We start from the raw sequence: 19,672 nt of genomic DNA, 5'->3' as shown, positions 1-19,672 counted from the left end.
TGGAATGAAGTGCCATTCGAAAAATGAACATTGGGAAAAATTTACGTAATTTAAAAAAGTTGAGGAATGAAAGGGGCTTTGAACTGCGATATTAAATTGGATTATTTTTTTATTATTTCAGGAACTAAGGAGGAATGTAGTGCGCTTCCAAGATTTGCACATATAGAAGACATGATGTTAGAATTTGAGCAATGAAGCGGAATCCCAAGTCAATTTAACTTTAACAGATGAATTAGCAATTTTTTGATTTACATTCAAAGAAGAATTTAAAACAAATGAAGTGGAATTCCAAAAATGCGTTTACCTTCGATCATTGACTTACAAATAAATGGACGACGGGTCTAATACAAAAACCACGAAAAGAATGTCCCAAGTCAACCTATTTAAACGTAGTGACTTGTAAAGGAATATGAAAAAGCTAAAACGTTACTTACGTCGCAGTACTGTCTAATTCTGCTTGCTTCGCTGTCAGTCGAACAAACGAAGACTAAAGCGTGAATGCCGCTCTATAAACGATTTTAACGCCCTATAAGTTCGAACATTTTTTAGCGCGGACCCGATGTCCATATAATTGTAAGTCAATGCCTTCGATGCATGAATTTGGATTGTTTGTAATTTTACTAGCTTAGAGGAGTAAAGAATTCCCTAAAAAAAATGTTTCATTCACCACGTGAATTTGGAAAGATCTTGGTGATTTCAAAAATTGAACAAGAATGAACCAAAAGTCGATGTAACTTCAATTTATGAATTAGGGAAAAATTGCGTTATTTCAGTTATTTAGGACGAATGAAGCATTCGTTAAGAAATCAATATACGAACTTGGAAAAATTTTCGTTATTTCGTTATAAGAATCGGGATTTCCAATATCGACTGGCAGCACTGGCAGTGACCAAAAATGGCGGTTCGACGTTAAGATAACTATTCTCTGCCGGCACACGGTGAATGCAAATTAATTCGTTTAAAATTAAGGACGACCACGTTCTTCAACCGATGGCTTTGGAATGAAATTACATACGTATTTTAAAAACCTGTGAATGATCATTTTCCAACAAGATGTGCGTTTGTAGTGGATTCAAAAACTATCCAAAAGTCACAAGCTCCGTTACAGAACACGGTGTAACAACAAATGAAGTCGATGTAGCAACCTCAACTTCAAAACAATCGGTACAAAAACGTTCGCCCTTAGGTGGCACACGGTGAATGCAAAATAAAATACAGTCTTAAAATACTACACGTTTTTAATATCGTCTGCGATTTGTGAAAACGACTATCCGATAAACAACGATGGTAGAGTTTTGATATAAGCCCGAAAACATTTTCAAGTAGGTTTGTAAACTTTCATTTCTAATACACACACCGGCACATTAACAGAGATATAAAAGCGAAAATATAAAATTGTAAGCTTTACATTTAAATAAATAAAAATTAGTCAAAAAAGGAATTAAATTAACGTCTCTGGACATACTTAGTGCAACTAAGTCTGTAATGAAAAAAATCTATATTAAATAAAATTAATTTTTTAATTTTATTTTCTGACGTAACAGAAAAGTTAAAAAGACCATTGACTTACAAATAAATGGACGACGGGTCTAATACAAAAACCACGAAAAAAATGTCTCAAGTCAACCTATTTAAACGTAATGACATGTAAAGGAATATGAAAAAGCTAAAACGTTGAATTTAAATTGTAATGTCATCCATCGCAGTAATGTCTAATTTTGCTTGCTTCGCTGTCGGTCGAACAAACGAAGACTAAAGCGTGAATGACGCTCTGTATACGATTTTAACGCCCTATAAGTTCGGACACTTTTTAGCGCGGACCCAACGTCCATATAAGTAAGTCAATGAAAAAGACTAAATAAATTGAATCAAACTTTTTTTTTTCAATTCAATTTTACGAAATTGCCAAAAACGCAAAATTAACGTAGAACCATTCGACCACAGAACAATAAATAAAACAGAAGTGCTTGCTGGGCGTGTCACGTGTGCCATCTGCGTGGAGTTTCACAAACTCAACTGCTCAACCCGACATTTTCGCTTGTGATCATGTCAATTATCTCGTACAAAACCTCGAAAATCGTGGAAAAATGCCTTATATTGCTATTGTGGAATGCTTGTAAACGTCATTTTTTTAAGCTACTGCTCGTTGTCTACTACGCTGACCTCCCTGAGAAGAACGAGCAAGAAACTCTAGGGATTGCTCTTTTCAAATAAACTTAAATGTTATGGAATACACTTTGAATCATAATTGTGTGGAATCTAGACTCATGTTGTCTTTCCATACATCTTTATCTAACAAATACTCTTCAATTTTGTAACATGACTTTTCAATTAAAATACTTTTAATGTAAGTTTTAAACTTAGGAAATGACAATCTTAATATATTCTCCGGATTCTTATTGTAAAAACGTATAAACTTCCCCATAAAACTGTTAACTCAAATTTAAATATAAATCGAGACTGAGAAAAATTCAGTAAACTAATTGTTTATTTTGCAAATTAGACTTAAAAAAGTAAATAACCGAACAAACTTTAAAAAAGAACAATGAATTATTTAATGGTGTTCCGCTAAATGTGCCCGTGTGTGTATTTCAACAATAGCCTCAGACAGGTTTAATCTTCCTAAGAATTCTGTACGTATGAGATATATCTGAGGCTCTTCGAAATCGTGTAAGCAGATCGCAGACGACATTGAAATGGATCGCAGACATGAGCGGTGGCGTGCTCAGCACACAATCGACTAAAATGTAGATTTACATGCATACTTCCCTGTCGCACTAATCACACAAAAGGCATTCACTTAACAAAAAAATAAACCACACATTCATACATCATTGGTGGTCAACAGTTTTGTCGACGGTGTGCGACGCCTTCATCAATTTTGTACACTATCGGGCTGTTGACTCTATAATTTCGACGTAACTCTTGACGTTTGTGCACCCACACACCAGATCCGGTTCAGATGTAATTATTACAGTTAGTTAATTGCTCCACTTCTTTTAGGATGTGTATAAATCTAGCGATTACGCCTGTTTGCGAAAGGCCTGCGTCCGCGTACATTAACGTGTATGCCAGGCACATGTAGCACGTTCGCCAGATCTGTATACGTACCCAAAGGCTCGCCAGTTGCACACGTGCATTACGTAGAGCGAACTAATCACGTGCCGCCCGCGTGCAGATCGCGCGCATTATGCAAGCTTTGCGCGAGATGTGTTACAGAGACGCACTTAATTGCACGCGTGCAACGCATTCGCCAGGTGGGTACGGGCCCAATGTGTGAAATGGTATTCTGTTTATACATTACGAACAATTATTGTTTTTTTCACACATTTCAAGCAACGAAGCAATTTGAAATAACCCGTTCGAATGTAACGCAATCTGGGTGCACAGACGCCCTTTGTCCAATCACTGTGGAGATTCTTTTCGTCAATTCGGGAAATCGTCCGGAATTTCTGCAGAGAGCAGCTTGGTTACAGGAGTATATAGCACCGCGTCCGTACCCTAAATACATAATATATGGAATTACATTCGTATGAAGCCGAATCAGCGAACGTTTGTCGAGACGTTCTTTAAGCTAATTATTTTTAGTAAGTGGTACTGTTGCATACGCTGAAGTACAAGTTACAGTGTAAAAAAACCGTTGTAAATAAATGCAAATGACATATTATAAATAAATTTAGTAAAAAAGAAATTACTAAAGAGAAATTATCGCTCGTACCACGTACACTGTTTCTCATCACATTTGCGAGGAAATAAATACAATGAAAATTTATTTCTTGTATGAATAAATATGGCTTCGTAGCATAACAATTGCGTATTTTGCAAATGGCGAGTTTTTTTTTTCTTAATAAACAGATGGCCCGCTACTTTTCATTGATAATGCAACTCAAAGTAAAATGTTGTCAAAGGCAAAAACTAAAAATCCTGCAGAATTTGAATTTATAAAATTAATTCAGTACAATATAGTTAAATTGCAAATGTTTAGTTTTTTTTATACTTCAAACTTAGAATAATAACGCATAGAATGATAGTTTCATATCAAACGAACTGTCACAAGTGACGCAAAAATGAAATTCATGTAGGCTAGTTTTAGTAGTAGGTTAATTTTCGGTTTTAGCGAATATTTATATAAAAATACAAGTTGAAACGCGTTGCTTCCTTGTGGAATGTGATGTTAGCATCTATTTTATGTTTGTCTGACGTATTTTTACACTCATTTACCGCACATTTTGTCATTTTAGCTAAAATTCTGGAGCTGTTCGCGGTGCAAGTTGACCTTGAGCACTGACGGCCCGCCCGCTCGTGTAGGCCCTTTGGGAGCGCTTCAATTTGCCTCACTTAGCGTGTGCGGGCTAGGTTTCTATGCGTTATTATTCTAAGACTTCAAGCTTATGCCAAATATACTCAAGAGTTTTTGAGCATAAAAACTTTTTGTTTAATCTTGACGCACAAGTACAGAGCAATTACATTTAAAAAATCCATGTAATGAAAAAGCCCGTGGGCGTAATTAAGGACATTACCTACTTCGCCAACTGTTATGGGCAGGCGTGTAGCTTACCATCAGGCACACGACTTGTTCGTCCCGTTACTTAATGTCATAAAAAAAAAAAAAAAAAAAAAAAAAAAAAATGTCAGACACTGTTTACAAGCAAGTGTGATAAAAACAATGTTTTGTGTTACTTTTAAACATCTGAATAAATATGTCACGCCGATCATACCGACGGCCGGCTATTTTACGATAGGCGCACGTGTCTATATAACATTGAATTATTATTGCCTTGAATTTATTTACCTATAAAAAGGTGCAATTTCTCCTGGACTGTGATAAACTTTCTTTCACAGTTTTACAAACCATACAGTTGCGCCATGAACGCACTTGTGCAGAGCAATGGAGGGGTATTCGCGGGGAAGCGGGCCGCGTCCAACAAACACGCCAAAGGCAGTACAGCATATAAAATATTTTTGAATACGTTCAGTGAGTTCCACGAAAATCGCCGTATGCATATGTAAATGGGTACACAAACTGTTCTCTATACGATTGTAACAAGATATCGAAATGCGAGCTTACGAAATAAGATTGAAATTATTTAATTGAAATTGGAACATAAATCGCGGCCATGCTTTCCCTCATTATTTTATGAGTAAATTATTCAATCGAATGCAAATACTTATTAATAAATACAACGAGTACTTATTTTGCGTGTGGTACTCGTATACCTTAATATCATACGTAGTTAAATACAATAAAAGAAAACTGAAAACGTTTTAAAATAAAGCGTCACGTAAACATTTCGCCCCTTTAAAAAGTAAGTGACCCAACACAAAATTCCAACTCTTTGCGAATGAGGAAAATAAGATTTGAAATTGTGACATTTTCACATCATTTAATTTATTACTCTTGGAATTCTCATGCGGTTGGTCTGGGAGTATCAGATCTGTGATACATTGAAGCACTGGAACTTCACACTAGTGGGTTACAGAGGCATGCGGTATAACCTAATGTAATTTTTTTTTCCTCTGACAACCTTTTTTACTAAGATCTAAGTGTTAAGAAACTAACAAGAAATGGACAAAGTCTGAAATATTTTATTTTGATTTAATTTGCAATACTAAAATTAATGGTAACAGTAAATTAGTTATGGAAAATTAAACGTTCAGCTTCATAACAAAAAATTGTTTCTGTTTATTTTTATTTGAACAATTCAAAAATATTTTACTAAAACTAGTTGCTACAAAGTCATTTTTTTGTATAAAATTTGTTTGTTCTCACTTGACCTAACCTGGATTAAAGTCTTTGTCATTTTCATTGACTAAGCAAGATGTCATGACTCTATAAAAATTTAAAAACGGTTCAAATTGCAAATCTGTCACTTTTTTCGCCAACGGCGGTGGCGTGTCGTCATTGCAGAAGCAGATTCAACACAAAATACAACGTTTACATACCGACGCGGAGTGGAATTTTAAATGAAGGAAACCCATGTATTTAGTCTGTGCCATTCGAGCTTGAATGAGTCAGTTCCAGATTAACAATCTACAGTCTATCTTTTTTGAAGATGGATTAAAATAACAGTTCTTTGCGCGTAAGTGTTGCCTGCTTGCAAGAAGCTAGTAGAATATCGACTGTATGTTGATCACGTTTATGCAATAAATGGCGGAATTTGTTTCATTTAAATCATTATGGGCCTATTATTCGTCCTAACTGCTGGGCACAAGTGCATTTGATTTTTTTTAAAGTAAATGAATTGACAATCTTTGTAAGTTCATACACAACTACACTGCATTTAGAACTGTCTATTAAAAATACAAAAAGGAGACATGTTTAAAAGTTTTTCATTTCAATTCAATATAGTTACGAAATCTGTCTGTTCTTGTTAAAATGTGTATGGATAAAAATTAATTTCGATTCTAGTAGGCCAACTGTCAAAATAAGAATGAAGAAGAATCTTTGGCAAAATTTTACCGTCTCTCACAATTTATCGATAAAACTGTCGACAACAACTACATTACTATTTAAAATTTTATGAAAACTGACAACCCTGCAAATGTCTTTTTACTCCGTCCTCAAAGAAGACAGACTATAATGAATAACGATTTTTCAAGTCGTTATAAAGTCGTTTTTTAAATTAGATCACTTTAATTTTAAAGGTGCGACGTGGTAGTGCAACGCATGCAAATCTTTGTAACTTGTTTATTATTGTTAATAAACTATTACCTTATAATAATAAACTTTTTAATTTTCATTTGCATTTTGTGACAACCCTTGCTTATCTGCGTAATTCACCGAAAATCAAAGGCGTTGCTGTAGGGAAGATGTAATACTGTGGCTCTTTTCATTGGAGAAGATACAGTGTTGCCATATACAAGGTCTCAAAGAATATCTCCACAGTGATCGGACCAATACCAATTAATCCTAGACGTTATCAATTACCTAATTTAGTATTTAGTAACAAACCGCTTAGTCTGCATCCTTACCGCGCCCAATATCGGCACACGGTGAATGCAAAACAAATATCATCACAATATGTGGTAAAACAAGTAGGCCGTTTTATATTTTTTTTTTGGTTTCGTATTTTGTGTTTTTTTTTGTTTATTCCCCTAATGTCGATTGATCACGAATTGTGTTCCATTTAATATAGTCTCCATAATTATTTTACAATATTTAAATGAGATTATTAGCATCTATTGTTTTTCATATTTTTCTTATTTATTTTCGATTAAAAAAGTGTTTTATATTTGTGTTAGATTTTTTTGATTAATTATTTTGATGTTTTAAACTTAACTTCTGTTCTCAATCGACAGCAAGTCGATTGTAGAGGCGGCAGCCACAGGGTAAATTTTGAGTTAAAAGACATTCCTAATGAAATGGACTGTTTTGTATGCACAACTCGGGAAATGGCGAGTGGACACCTTTTAGGTCTCAACGTTTAGTCATTAACGTTTATTTTATGTAAAAACACACCAAATAATTTTCTTTTTCTTTTTTATTCTTCTTTCCAGCAAAAAGCGACACAATTCGACGTAACGGGAATAATTGTTTTTTTTTATCTTTGTTTTTTTTTTATCTTTGTATTTTTATTTCGCACAACATATTATTATTTGTAACGACAGTATATACCAGAGGAAACGTGTAGGTCGGCACAGTAGTCCGATGTGGTATTCTCAAACATATACAGAAACACGTGTTCGACGAAATATCATTCTACTTAGAAATGTCAACCATCTACAAAATTGGTTAGAAATGAGAAAGAAAGTCACATATATAGAATACTCTGCGATGGAATTCGAGATCGTAGACGGGATTAAAAAAGAAATTGTATAGTTTTCTTGTTTCAATTGTGCTTGCAATAAATTGAAACAGCTAAACTAAAAAAAAAAACAACATTAAATCGTGTCGATTGCAAGAGATTTCATCGTTACGTTAATATTATGACACGAAATGATTCTTTAAGTTATTTAATGCAAAGGAATTTTTTCTATAATAGTTTATTACTCTTAATTAAAAAATGTTTACGATCTATGAGCTGCCACTTTGACAGTGACAGGTGTTTGTTTACGTTTGATTTTATCTCGACTTCCATCTCAGAGAACCGCATATCATAAACACATAAAACTTTATCTACCGACACAGGTATGGTTACATAGCTTATTATCTATACAAAGTTACTTAGTAAATAATTAGACCATTCTTTTATGACTTGTTCTGTAACTACAAGCAGTGAAATAAGTGACGGGAGTGTGACAGACAGAACTTGCGGATATTTAATTTCTATCGTCCAGATCATATGGAAAAATCACGACATCCAACTGAAAGAAATTTGTAGGCATCGTTACAAGATAGCCGTGAAATGCAATGTGACAAGTTGTTACACTCGCGATGACCAGCAACCCGTCACAGTGTCGCCTGTCACTTACAGAAACAAGTCCTACCCCAAAATTTGACATTGTATACATTCTATCAAAATGGTACGCACCTTGTTACTTCGCTTAGCAAAAAGGGGTTAAAAATTAATACATTACGTATAAAAATATAATATAGTAAGTATAACTTTTCAAAAATTATACAAAATTCTAGGAGTCGAGATTTTTTACAGAAACCCTGTTTCAAAAGGGTTTTGCGCATTACTAGATTTGGAGGACAATCCCGTGATTACATGCCCCGTGGCGGATTAAAAGCTTGCACGCTTTTATTTCGTAACTTTTTCATAAATTTGTCCAATTCAAAATCAATTGTAAAAATATGATAATGACTTTGTTGAAACACAAAATTATTTAGCTGGAAAGGTATAAAAAAATTACCCCCTAAATATTTTAATTATTTTTGACACTCTCACAATCAAGACGAATCTAACGACACCTCACATGTCAACATCCATCAAGCCGTTTAGGCTGTACAGGGAAACATAGAAATGGACATACATACACTCGAAAAACATAACCCTCCCGCAGTTGGGTAAAAAAGAAGTTTAAAAGAATTGCGTGCGCGTTCATTGTTAAGTTTGCGGCTCCCGAAACTTGTTTCATTCGAAATAAATAACAGCAACCATTTCATGTTTTGCAAACAATGTCAAGCCACGCAATGTCATGACAAAGTACAGGTTCAACAAAAAGAAAATTTTAGGCAAAGATTGCTAAAAATCTGACCCAGAAAAAATAATCGAAATACGGCAAGCATTTAATCCGCCATCAGCGGCTGCAGCACTGTTCGGACAATACAAATGTGTTGTAGATAAAGAATCAGGACGGTATGTAACATTTTTAACACGAGCCAGAAAATCTTAAACGAGTTACAAACAGTTCTGAATTAAATAAAAATAATATTTGGAATTGTCGAATATTTTTTTAAAATTTAGTAGCAGAGTGTATTAAATTATTTACCGCATCTAGTTATAACAGTGTTTAATCATGGTTATTATACCAGATGTTAAAGAAAAAAATCTTAATCGATCTATGATTTTTTTATTATATCAAGTGAAGGGACGAGCGTCGTGCGCCTGATGGTTGGCTACACGCCTGTCCATAACAGTTGCTGTGCTACTCAGAGCTTTAAATCGCAAAGATCTGAGGGGCACTGCCACTGCGCCTGTCACCCAGAGACAAAAGTTGACAAGCCCCATATTGCTTGCCCGTAGCTGTCCGGTAATGTATTGGTTTTACCATTATACACTCAACTTTTTGTCTATGATGAATATAACATGACGAACACAGATACCCATATCAAATTACCGAATTTCAAATTTAAAAATAGACAAAACTATATCTATGGTCACAGATGTGTGGCGAGGATTCTGAGGTCAGTATAATGTGCTGTAGATCCTCCCGGTCTCACGTTTGTGGAATACGTAATTTATGAAATAAAATTAGCACAGACCATTAGTTAAGTTATATACGAGGACCGTGAAAGTAGAAAAGAAAACAAAAAAAAAATTAATAATTTACACAATAAAAACCGATAGCGATTGTCAATTTTAAAACAGAAGATAACATTTCCTTAAATGGTAAAAAGCGGAATAAAAAAGGGCGAAAATTTAAAAATGTTTTAATCGATTAAATTTGTAGATGATTAAATAAATTGAATTAATAATAAAATTATTTAGTTGGCAGTGCCGCAGCGCTGATATACCTCCAACTCGTACAATAATTACATGGTATATTAACATTAATAGAATAGAAGTGTCGAACACAAAATAATAATACTAATTATCATGTGACATTTTATTAACTAAACATGTGTAAGTATATGAAGTTAAAATCAATCGAAGTGGACACATCATCGGGCGTATTTCGTACCATAGGGTAGTTTATACAATTCTATAATGCTTATTATGTGTAGTGTAATTAATTATTCATCGGAGCAAGAGAATTTAGGCGAAGATAACGTCATTAAATCGTAACGGTCTTAATATGTAAACATGAATTTATTGATTACCAATTTCTGGGCTGGACACTCTCTTGCTTGCGTTCAGTGTAAGGATGAAGAAGAATAATGCACAACCAGTCATTCAAATGTCACTGTGGCTCCCGTAGTAGGGAACACGAAATTTGGTTTTATATACAATCTTATGTTCCATATTTACAAGGAAACAACATAATTATTTTTGGTATATAATAGTACAGAGTGTACGAGGCTACGCACAAAACAATATTTTTTTTAATTAATACAGATTTTTTTTATGTACAAAGATTAAAGATGCAAAAATTTATTTGCTGGTATCGATCATTTTTGTGGACGTAGAGACGTTGGGGGCTTTTAACATTATATAAAGCACTCTGAAAAAAAAAAATACATTTCTCGAGTTTTTAATAATTTCGTTGCCCAAATAAGCGTAAGAATAATAAGAGATATGAAAAAAATCTTCAACATTTATTATTTAAAAAAAAACAAATTAAGTTCTTTTTACTTAGTATATACCTATTTCAATCTTAAACCTAAGGACATTATTTTTGATCATCGTTCAGAACGACTGTACCAATAATTTAGAGTCATCTAAACACTAGTTAAATTGAATCGTGTCAAGCCCACACCGTCTCTGACATAATGTGGCAAAGAAATGTAACGGAGGAATCGCACTTTTCCCAAACACGGTATGGTCGATTCTACGGTTCTATGGACATTGGCTGTTTACAATATTGCCTGTCCGTGGTTCGGCAATTATAGTACCGTGAAGTTATAGATGACACGGGTGATAAAATTATACGCTTAAGTTTGAACAGGTTTTGAGGAAGACAACACACTAGGGCGCGTGTTGCACGAGAGCGATATAAAGCGCGAGATACAGCAGTTCTTGCGCAAGTTGCGCCCTACCGTGAAGCCCTACTGGTGTGATTTTCGCTATGCTACATGAGACAAGAGAGCTGCAGAACATAGTGTTGCGCTTGTTTCTCGGCTTCGCCTAGATCAAATTTAATTCTCTGGCGAAGGCGCAACAATAATGTAGCATTTTAATCTTTGTTAGTCTACGTTAAATTCACAATTACAGTTAGCATTATTATATTAACGTAACAAAGTTTTTTAATGATATTTGAATCACTTCTGTGCAGTTGACGAGGTATCTCTTCGAAGCAAAGATCTTTGAGCCTTTTTTTGCGCTATTCAAATGATTTTATCAAGAAATATACTTGCGTGTTATTTAAAAGTCCAAAACAGTGTGACAAAAAAATGAATGAAAATGTTGCTATCCCGTAACAAGTCTTTTCATCTTCCCGCGTAAAGCGATGACAGTCTGCAATCATGGACCCACTTATTATCCCTCACACTTAAAATTTCATTCGTAACGTGTAACGGAAGCCTGAAATCTTTCCTTATACAATACCCCCCTCTAAAAGTCCTTCTTCGGACCAAATAAGCGTTACAATTTTGAAAAAGTTGATAGAAAAGTCACTGATAAGTTAAAGCTTATCTTAAAGCATTATTTCGTGTGTATAGCATACAATGCAGTAAGGAAGTATGGCACAGATACAAACCTCGTACCAAAAACTTCTAATATCAAATTGTAACTTACCTTAGATGCACTCAAAGAAAAAAGTATAAGTAATAAATAGACTATAAAAAAAACAACCTTAAAAAACAAAAGCCTTATTATATAAGGCTTGAATATAAAAAAATAAAATCAAGACGCAAGACAGGAGCTTTGATCATTATTCATAAATACGATTAGGTATACCTTATTGATTAGAATCGTTTAGTTTGCATCTTGCGTCCGTTACAACCACGACAACATAAACAAACTGTCACACCAGAAACAACTAAGCGTCGGCAATTGAGGTGTTAGTTGAAACATATAGTCGTTAGTTGCGCGTCGTAGGACTCTAGTGTTCTGGTGTGGCAAAGTTGGGAACGAAGATACCAAGAAGTGTGAACGGTACTGAAAAGTTGGTGGATACAGCTTGACTGCGAATTTACAGAAGGGCGCAGCGCCTCTTGCGGCCGGAGCGGTAGTCCGCCTTTACGTTGATGCGCTCAGCCTCCTGCAATCACGCAAATTTTAACGTGTCGTCACCGCGTAACACCGTGCTCGGTGCCAATGTACCATAGTATAATAATATAAAGTTGCGAAGCGCCATGTACGGACTCACACATTCGCATAACCTCGCGGTGCACTCGAGTTGCACAACTAGGTTCATCCCACGCGTCATTATTTTTTTCTTATAATATCAAGTGACGGGATGAACAAGTCGTGCGCCTGGTGGTGCGACACGCCTATCGTTATCGATAGGCGTGTCGCTTATCTTTGCGATTTAAAGCAAAGATCTTAGAGGCACTGCAAGTGCGTCACCCTGAGATATAAGTTGTCAAGTCTCATGTGCTAAGTGCAAAAAATCTTCTTTCTTAGTGTAATTATGTATATTATTATGGGCACTTTTTGACTTGAGTAAACGTACTGTGATCCCACAGTCACGTTACCAGTCTCCTGAAACTTTTCTTTGAGAGAAACCCGAGAACGTAAACGGTACCCAGAACGAATCGCTTGTTTCTGTAACAGAAATATGGTTTCTATGTCTGCATCTGTACCCCACATGACAATCCCGTAGGACATTATACTAAGGAAATAATGTGACAACCCTAAGCTCCGAGCGAAGTGAGCGAACAGGCGGGACTTGCACAACTTCTTTTAGTACACTATGCTATTGCATTAGAAATAAGCACTGTGTAAATTGTGGTACCTGGAAACGGCGTACGAGACGCACGAGCTCGTGGAACGCCTGGTCGACGTTCATGCGTGCCTTGGCGCTGCATTCTATGTACGGCACCTTCAACTGCCGCGATAGGGCCTGCGCCTCCTCCAGCGATACCTGTCGATTAATTTCAAAGGTCAACTTCTAGCCGTAAAAAAAAACAAAGTAACATTAGATATTACTACATACGCTTAGAGAAATGTATTGTGGGAGATTGGAGCCCCAAACTAAGCAGAGCTTGTAATATGGGTTCCTTTCCAGGCAACCAACACCTAGGATGTCATGTTAGTGGCCTATAAGAGTATATAGATGAAATATATAATTTATACCTAAATAATAACTAAAACAAAAGAGAGAGAGTGCGTGCGTGCTTGTAAGTGTGTATACGTGATGTTATTTTACTGTATAAGAAAGGGTCTAAGAATATAAAAAAACGCCGAGCGGTAGTTGTCGAAACTAATTCTGGAGGACATATATTTTTGAGTCGCGAAGCCAGTAGAGATGGAGCGAAGGATGTCTGAGTGTGTTGTTTCAAAACAGTAAACAAAATAAAGAAAAGAAGAGAAGCTTCGGTAAATATCGACATAAATATATTATAAGTAAGGCTGCTAACAGAATGACTGATTTGCAGTCAATGCTTGAAGTCGTAATCAAGTCGATAACGACTTCAGGCTGTAACTGCAGACTGACCTGACTGAAAAGTTCGAACACGTACAAAAAAATCCTTCGTTATGGTTGGATTCGACCCAACGTCTTCTAGCAAACCGTGTCGGACGCTAACTAAGCCACGGAAAGAACCAGTTGGCGTTACGAACTTTTCCATGTGCTTGTTGCAATGTTTGTTTTTAACGACTTTTGCCGTGTTGTTAAATTAGAAGTTGTTTCTTGTAAATAAACATCTGTACCTATAATTATTTCAAATAACACAGACCGAGACAACCTGATATCCGTCCTTTTACGCAGAAGGTGCATAATAAAACCTTCGGGATAAAATTCTATCAAAGCCCTTCAAATAGGGTCGTAGTTCCAGTGCTTGTGTTTCCAGTGCAATCCTGACTTGAGCATTGATTAGAGTTCTAGAATACGACCCTCTATCATCTACGTCCATCCTTTTTAATAATATGACAGCAGTCATACAAGTTGCTTTTAGATTTAAGTGTAATTACGTCACCAGTCCACCTAATGATGAACTTCGTGGCATAAAACACTACAACTACAACTAGGTTAAAAACTACGAGGTGGTGAACACTAAGCGAACTATGTATAACGAGTAAGCAATTCCACGAAGCAAACTAACGCTTTGACTAAGTCTTTGAAACGAGTTCTGAAGTTGCGATTGGCGAGATGCAAAAGATGGAGCCAATCTTAAAACTTCATTTATTTGACTTTCTGTCTAATTGAATTGCACATTAATATACTTGCTGGAGATGTGCGCAGGCTGCGAATCGTCGGCGGCGGCGTCTGATGGTTTTCGTTAAAAACTGTTTTAGTACATAAGTTTTTTACACTTTAACTTGTACAACAGCGGCACGTAAATGGGTACAGTTACTAAGAAAATAATGTTTATAATAATCTCAGTATAGAGTACTAAAAAAACCGACCTCAAAAGTACGTGAAATTACGTCTATTTGCTAAGTTTCATTGAAATATCCCCTAGTTCGCCACTATACAGGACTTGATACTGGAGATAATAAAAATAGGTTCTCACTACTCAAAGTATATTGAGAGAAAAACGCCTTGAATTGGAGAAATAGCAAAATCAACCATTAAAGTAATTGCTCCTAAATTAAAGTTAGGCGCTATTTATAAAAATGAATCTTCATGCGTGAACAGCCACCCTTTGAGGTGGACGATTTCCTTCAAAATGAAATGGGACCACTATGGAAGTACCCCCTTTCCAACAAAAAAAGAATCATGAAAATCGGTTCACAAATACCGGAGTTATCGCGTAACGTACATAAAAAAAAAAGAACATACAGACGAATTGAGAACCTCCTCCTTTTTTCAAGTCGGTTAAAAAAAACAATCACATACCTTATTTATAATTTAAAAAGTTGGTGGTATTAATGTATTACAAGTTTTAATGAAATCGGCCAGCGGAAAGTGCGCGAAACTGGATTTATCCCTTAGAGAAGGAACATTTTCTTCAAATTTAAATGGGACCAACACTGAGGTACACCCTTTCCAACAAAAAAAAGAATCATCAAAATCGTTTCGCAAACGCCGGAGTAAACACGTAACATGCATAAAAAAAGTACAGTCGCAATGTGAACCTCTCCTTTTTTTGAAAACAAACACCACGGTGCACGTATTTCTGGGTTATCAATATCATTTTCTAAGTGGTTCTATCGCAAAAGCATTAAAAAAGCTTTATTTACGCAACCATGCTCGGGAAATGTTTGCATTACTTTCAAAAAACGAACACGGAAAGTTTGCCATTTACCGTGCGACTTCCTCCCGGCCAAGGCCTGCAAAGTAAGTGTGAAAATCCATTACATTCCCTTTCTCTTTATTAATAATGAACAAAAAAACCAGTGTTCATAGTTGCGAGAATTAAAAGGAAAAATGCCTACATAATAATATACTGCTTACGTAAAAAAAAAAAGAAATTGGCATACGCTTCAAGTGTTTTCGTATTATTTTGTTTTTAGTCTTTTATGTATTTTGGTCGCGAAAACGAGTGTTAGTGAGAAGAGCGTTAACGAAAATACAGCGATAGATCACATTCAAACACATCAAATATTACTTTTAATGTTTTTTTTTTACTTTATCTATTAAACATCTTCCTCCCTTTAGTCTTTTATTAATTACTCATACTGAGAAAAATTCTATACATGTCTCGGCGGGAACTGGAGTTGCTTAACTCGTAATAATACAAGGCCTCACTGGCGCTCGTCCTTGTAATTCATACTCGTCAAGCAATCCCTTACTTCCCGGCCTCTGCAATAATGTGCTATTCTCTGTAAAAATTTTGTTTTTTTTTTTGGAAACGTACAAATTTTCGAGTTGTTTTTACTTAAATGGAACATATTCGAATAATTAGTATATTTTAACCAAAATTTTACAAATTCATGACAAGGAACCACTATGCAGCTTCGCAAATACGCAGCTACGTGAATGTCACTGCAAGCGCCACAATAGCGAAGCTTCAGGGGTATAGTTGCTCTTTTCGACATACTTAAAGCTCAATTAAAAGGAAACCAATAAGAGAAACCAGAAACGGAAGCCTTTTGATAATTTATTACACAGTGTATTTGAATTGGAGGTACTTTTAATTGGACGGAAATATTGTATTGAAATTTGATAAATAATTTTTAATACAGTTGCTCAAAACGTGGTATTTTTCGCACTACAAATCGTGCGGAAAGTTGGATTTCTCGCACTAGTGCTTTTTACTTTTCCAGTTTTTTTTTAATTTACTGTTGTTTTAAGTCTTAAACATAGAACTAAAGAAGTTGTATATTTATTTAATATTTATGTGCTTTGTGACGTACATAAGTCATTCGTCATTAAAACTTATATTTATTTACAAATACTATATAATGAACGTGTCGAGTGGAGATCCACAGTCTCTGCCTACCCCTGAATGGGTGACAGGCGAGATTTTTATGTATATATTTATTTGTTATATGTATTACAGATAAATTGTGCACGGGTTCCTAAAGAAGTTTAAACAAAAGTAGCAGGACTTCATAATAAGAAAAGTGGTTACAGACCGATATTACAGAAAATAAACAAAAACAGCACGTTAGAACTAGATTTCCATAGATTTTTAACTAATGGTTGCAGTGGTTGTATTTCATTATTTTAATTTACTAGCAGAAAATGAGTTTTGTTTAAATACTGTTTTATTTTACTTTCAATGTAGTTTTTTCGCAAATGTATTAAAAAACGTCGTTTGATACACGTGCGGATTTGTCATTTTCACTTGTCTCGCCTCGCGTCTTGACCCTCGCCTCTGGCTCGGGCCAAGAAGCCTCGAGACTCGTGAATAATGACTAACTTTCCGCACTTATATCAAAAATAACTATAACAGAGGTTTTTTGTTTAATATGCCGCCTGCATTCCGATACGAATTTGTGCCTCGTCTTCCCACAACACAGTTCCCAAAAATATTCAGACTCGTTCGCAGTGAATGCTGCCCTTATAACTTTAGATGCTAAATTGCAATGGAGTTCACAAATTTTTCACTAAGTTATCGAAACTGTTCAGTGCACGAGTTTTAAAATAAATAAAAAACTTTCGCAAGTCAAACAACTACATTAATTAACTTAACTTACTTTGATGAAAATGGCATTTCACTTTGAGGAAATGCCGCAAACGTTAATGGAATATTTGTCGAGCAGAAGCGCGCTGTTACAGCAATTCACAAACTGGACTCGAGAGCCTCTCAAGTTTAAACGAATTAACATTCTCACTTATTAACTTCAACGGGGTCACAGAATATTTATTGTAATGCAATTTATATTAAGAACAAGTCACTTTTTCCATGTAAAATAGTTGTAGACATAAATAATGCGAATAACAAAAATTAACCGGCTATTCTTCACAGACGATAAAGTTCAACATTTTTCGTCAATTTCAAATAGGTATGGCCGCCATACCAGCATTCGTTGACGGCCATTGACTTGCAAATAAATGGACGACGGGTCTAATACAAAAACCACGAAAAAAATGTCCCAAGTCAAACTATTTAAACGTAGTGACATGTAAAGGTTGAAGAAAAGGCTAAAACGTTGAATTTAAATTGTAATGTCATCGCAGTACTGTCTAATTTTGCTTGCTTCGCTGTCAGTCGAACAAACGAAGACTAAAGCGTGAATGACGCTCTGTATACGATTTTAACGCCCTGTAAGTTCGGACACTTTTTAGCGCGGACCCGACGTCCATATAATTGTAAGTCAATGTTGACGGCAGATAAAAATTTGCTCTAATACGACAAAAAATCGGCATGTAGGTGTTTCTATGGGGTTTTGATAATAATTTGCAATCAAAATTTATTTATTGGCATTTTTCAATATGGCTGCACTTTTTTGGCAGCAGATTAAAATTTGCTCTAATACTACTAAAAATCGGCATGTGGGTTTCTCTAAGAAGAAGCCCGAAGCCCAGAATACCCAGACCAGAACCAAAATATAAATGTTTGTTTCTAATTGGCCGAAATCGGGTATCGAACCCGGAACCTCCTCATCAAGCGCCCATAGCACTAACCGCTGTGCCACAGAAGAGCATGAGCACACCCCGTAATCTAACGCCGACCACGCGCCACAGGCGGGGCACAGAGCTTCCACTGTGGGTAACAATCGGCGAGGCCTTACGCCGATCGGCTATTCCTTTCACAATATTGATTGTAATGGATATTCTGTCGTATATTTTAACTTTAACTGCCTACGTGGCCAAATCGTTACCATGCTGATCTGCTACGCAGAGGTCGAACTCGGGTTCGATTCCCAGATTAAAATGTAGATAACAGAGAAAAATATTTGTAGGGGAAAGTCGGGTAATTTGGACCTTTGTTTACAAAACGTATTTTTTCGCATTTTTACAAACGTCTATGGTATGAAATGAATCAATAATTATTAGACTTTGTATTTATGAAGCATTAATCAACATAGCGTCGAAGACAGTGCAAATCCGCGTTTGTAGTAAAAGTAAAAAGTAAGTAAGTAGTAAAAAGCGCTAACCTGCACAAACCAAATTTTACAGGAAAGGGATTTAACGTTATTACTTTGTTATTTCAATGGCAAGGACTTTTGTATTTGCACTGTAAGCATTAATTTATGTTCTCTGCGGACTGATAACAACAGATTCCCGTAAATCACGCTAATTTGGTTACTACGACATTTGGCGACTAAATTATCAAAGTGGAGACTCATAATCAAATGCTCGTTACGCGTAATTGCACTATCCTCGGCTATAGCTATTATAGACCTCTAAAAAATCAACTTAATGTGAGAGCTTTGTTCCAATTTAGCCAACTGATTTTTAATGTGGACCACGGGGTCGCTAAATTGGACTTCAATGGGCTCTCAGGTAAAACAAATAAAAAAACTACAATAAAACATATAAAATGCGTAGTCCAGGTAACATACTAATAAAAAAAATAAGCTGTTCACATAAGACGGTTATCGTAAATGTACAGATTGTGAGCACGTTTCTCGATTTCAATTACGTCACCGCACACAGCGTCGAATCATGTTTGGGACCTTTTTGATCACTGTAGTTTCTTTTGCATTTATCACAGTCATTCTCCTTGTCTTCTGATCCGAGGCTGCTATCTGAACCATCCAAGACCATTTTAACATCCCTTAATTTCACAATGTCGGTCCATTTTGCAACAGAGTGATTACATTATAATAACAAATCTAATAAAATATTACCTATAAATAACGACAATCGTTTCATGTAAGTAGATTGTAAATTACAAATACTGTATAACTAAAAATAATGTAAATAACAAATAAAGATTAAAAAAAAAAGGGGTTCTATAACACAACAA

General features: G+C 35.5%; 1 protein-coding gene across 1 annotated transcript in view; it reads right to left on the bottom strand.

The window, feature by feature from the left end:
- Positions 1-9,683: 9,683 nt before the first annotated feature.
- LOC113239569 (ras-like protein 2) overlaps positions 9,684-19,672 on the bottom strand; it is a 116,120-nt gene continuing 106,131 nt past the window's right edge. Inside the window, exons 4-5 of the mRNA XM_026476630.1 lie at positions 13,162-13,290; positions 9,684-12,465 (exon numbers count right to left, since the gene is read on the bottom strand). Coding sequence (XP_026332415.1) covers positions 12,397-12,465; positions 13,162-13,290 — 198 coding nt within the window. The 3' untranslated portion in view covers positions 9,684-12,396. The remainder of the gene's footprint in view (positions 12,466-13,161; positions 13,291-19,672) is intronic.

The sequence above is a fragment of the Hyposmocoma kahamanoa genome, unplaced genomic scaffold (genome assembly GCF_003589595.1).
Source record: "Hyposmocoma kahamanoa isolate Upper Pololo Valley unplaced genomic scaffold, ASM358959v1 99879, whole genome shotgun sequence".
NCBI classification, from domain to species: Eukaryota; Metazoa; Arthropoda; class Insecta; order Lepidoptera; family Cosmopterigidae; genus Hyposmocoma; species Hyposmocoma kahamanoa.
The sequence above is the reverse complement of the archived record's forward strand: the minus strand, read 5'-3'. Positions and strand labels throughout refer to the sequence as shown.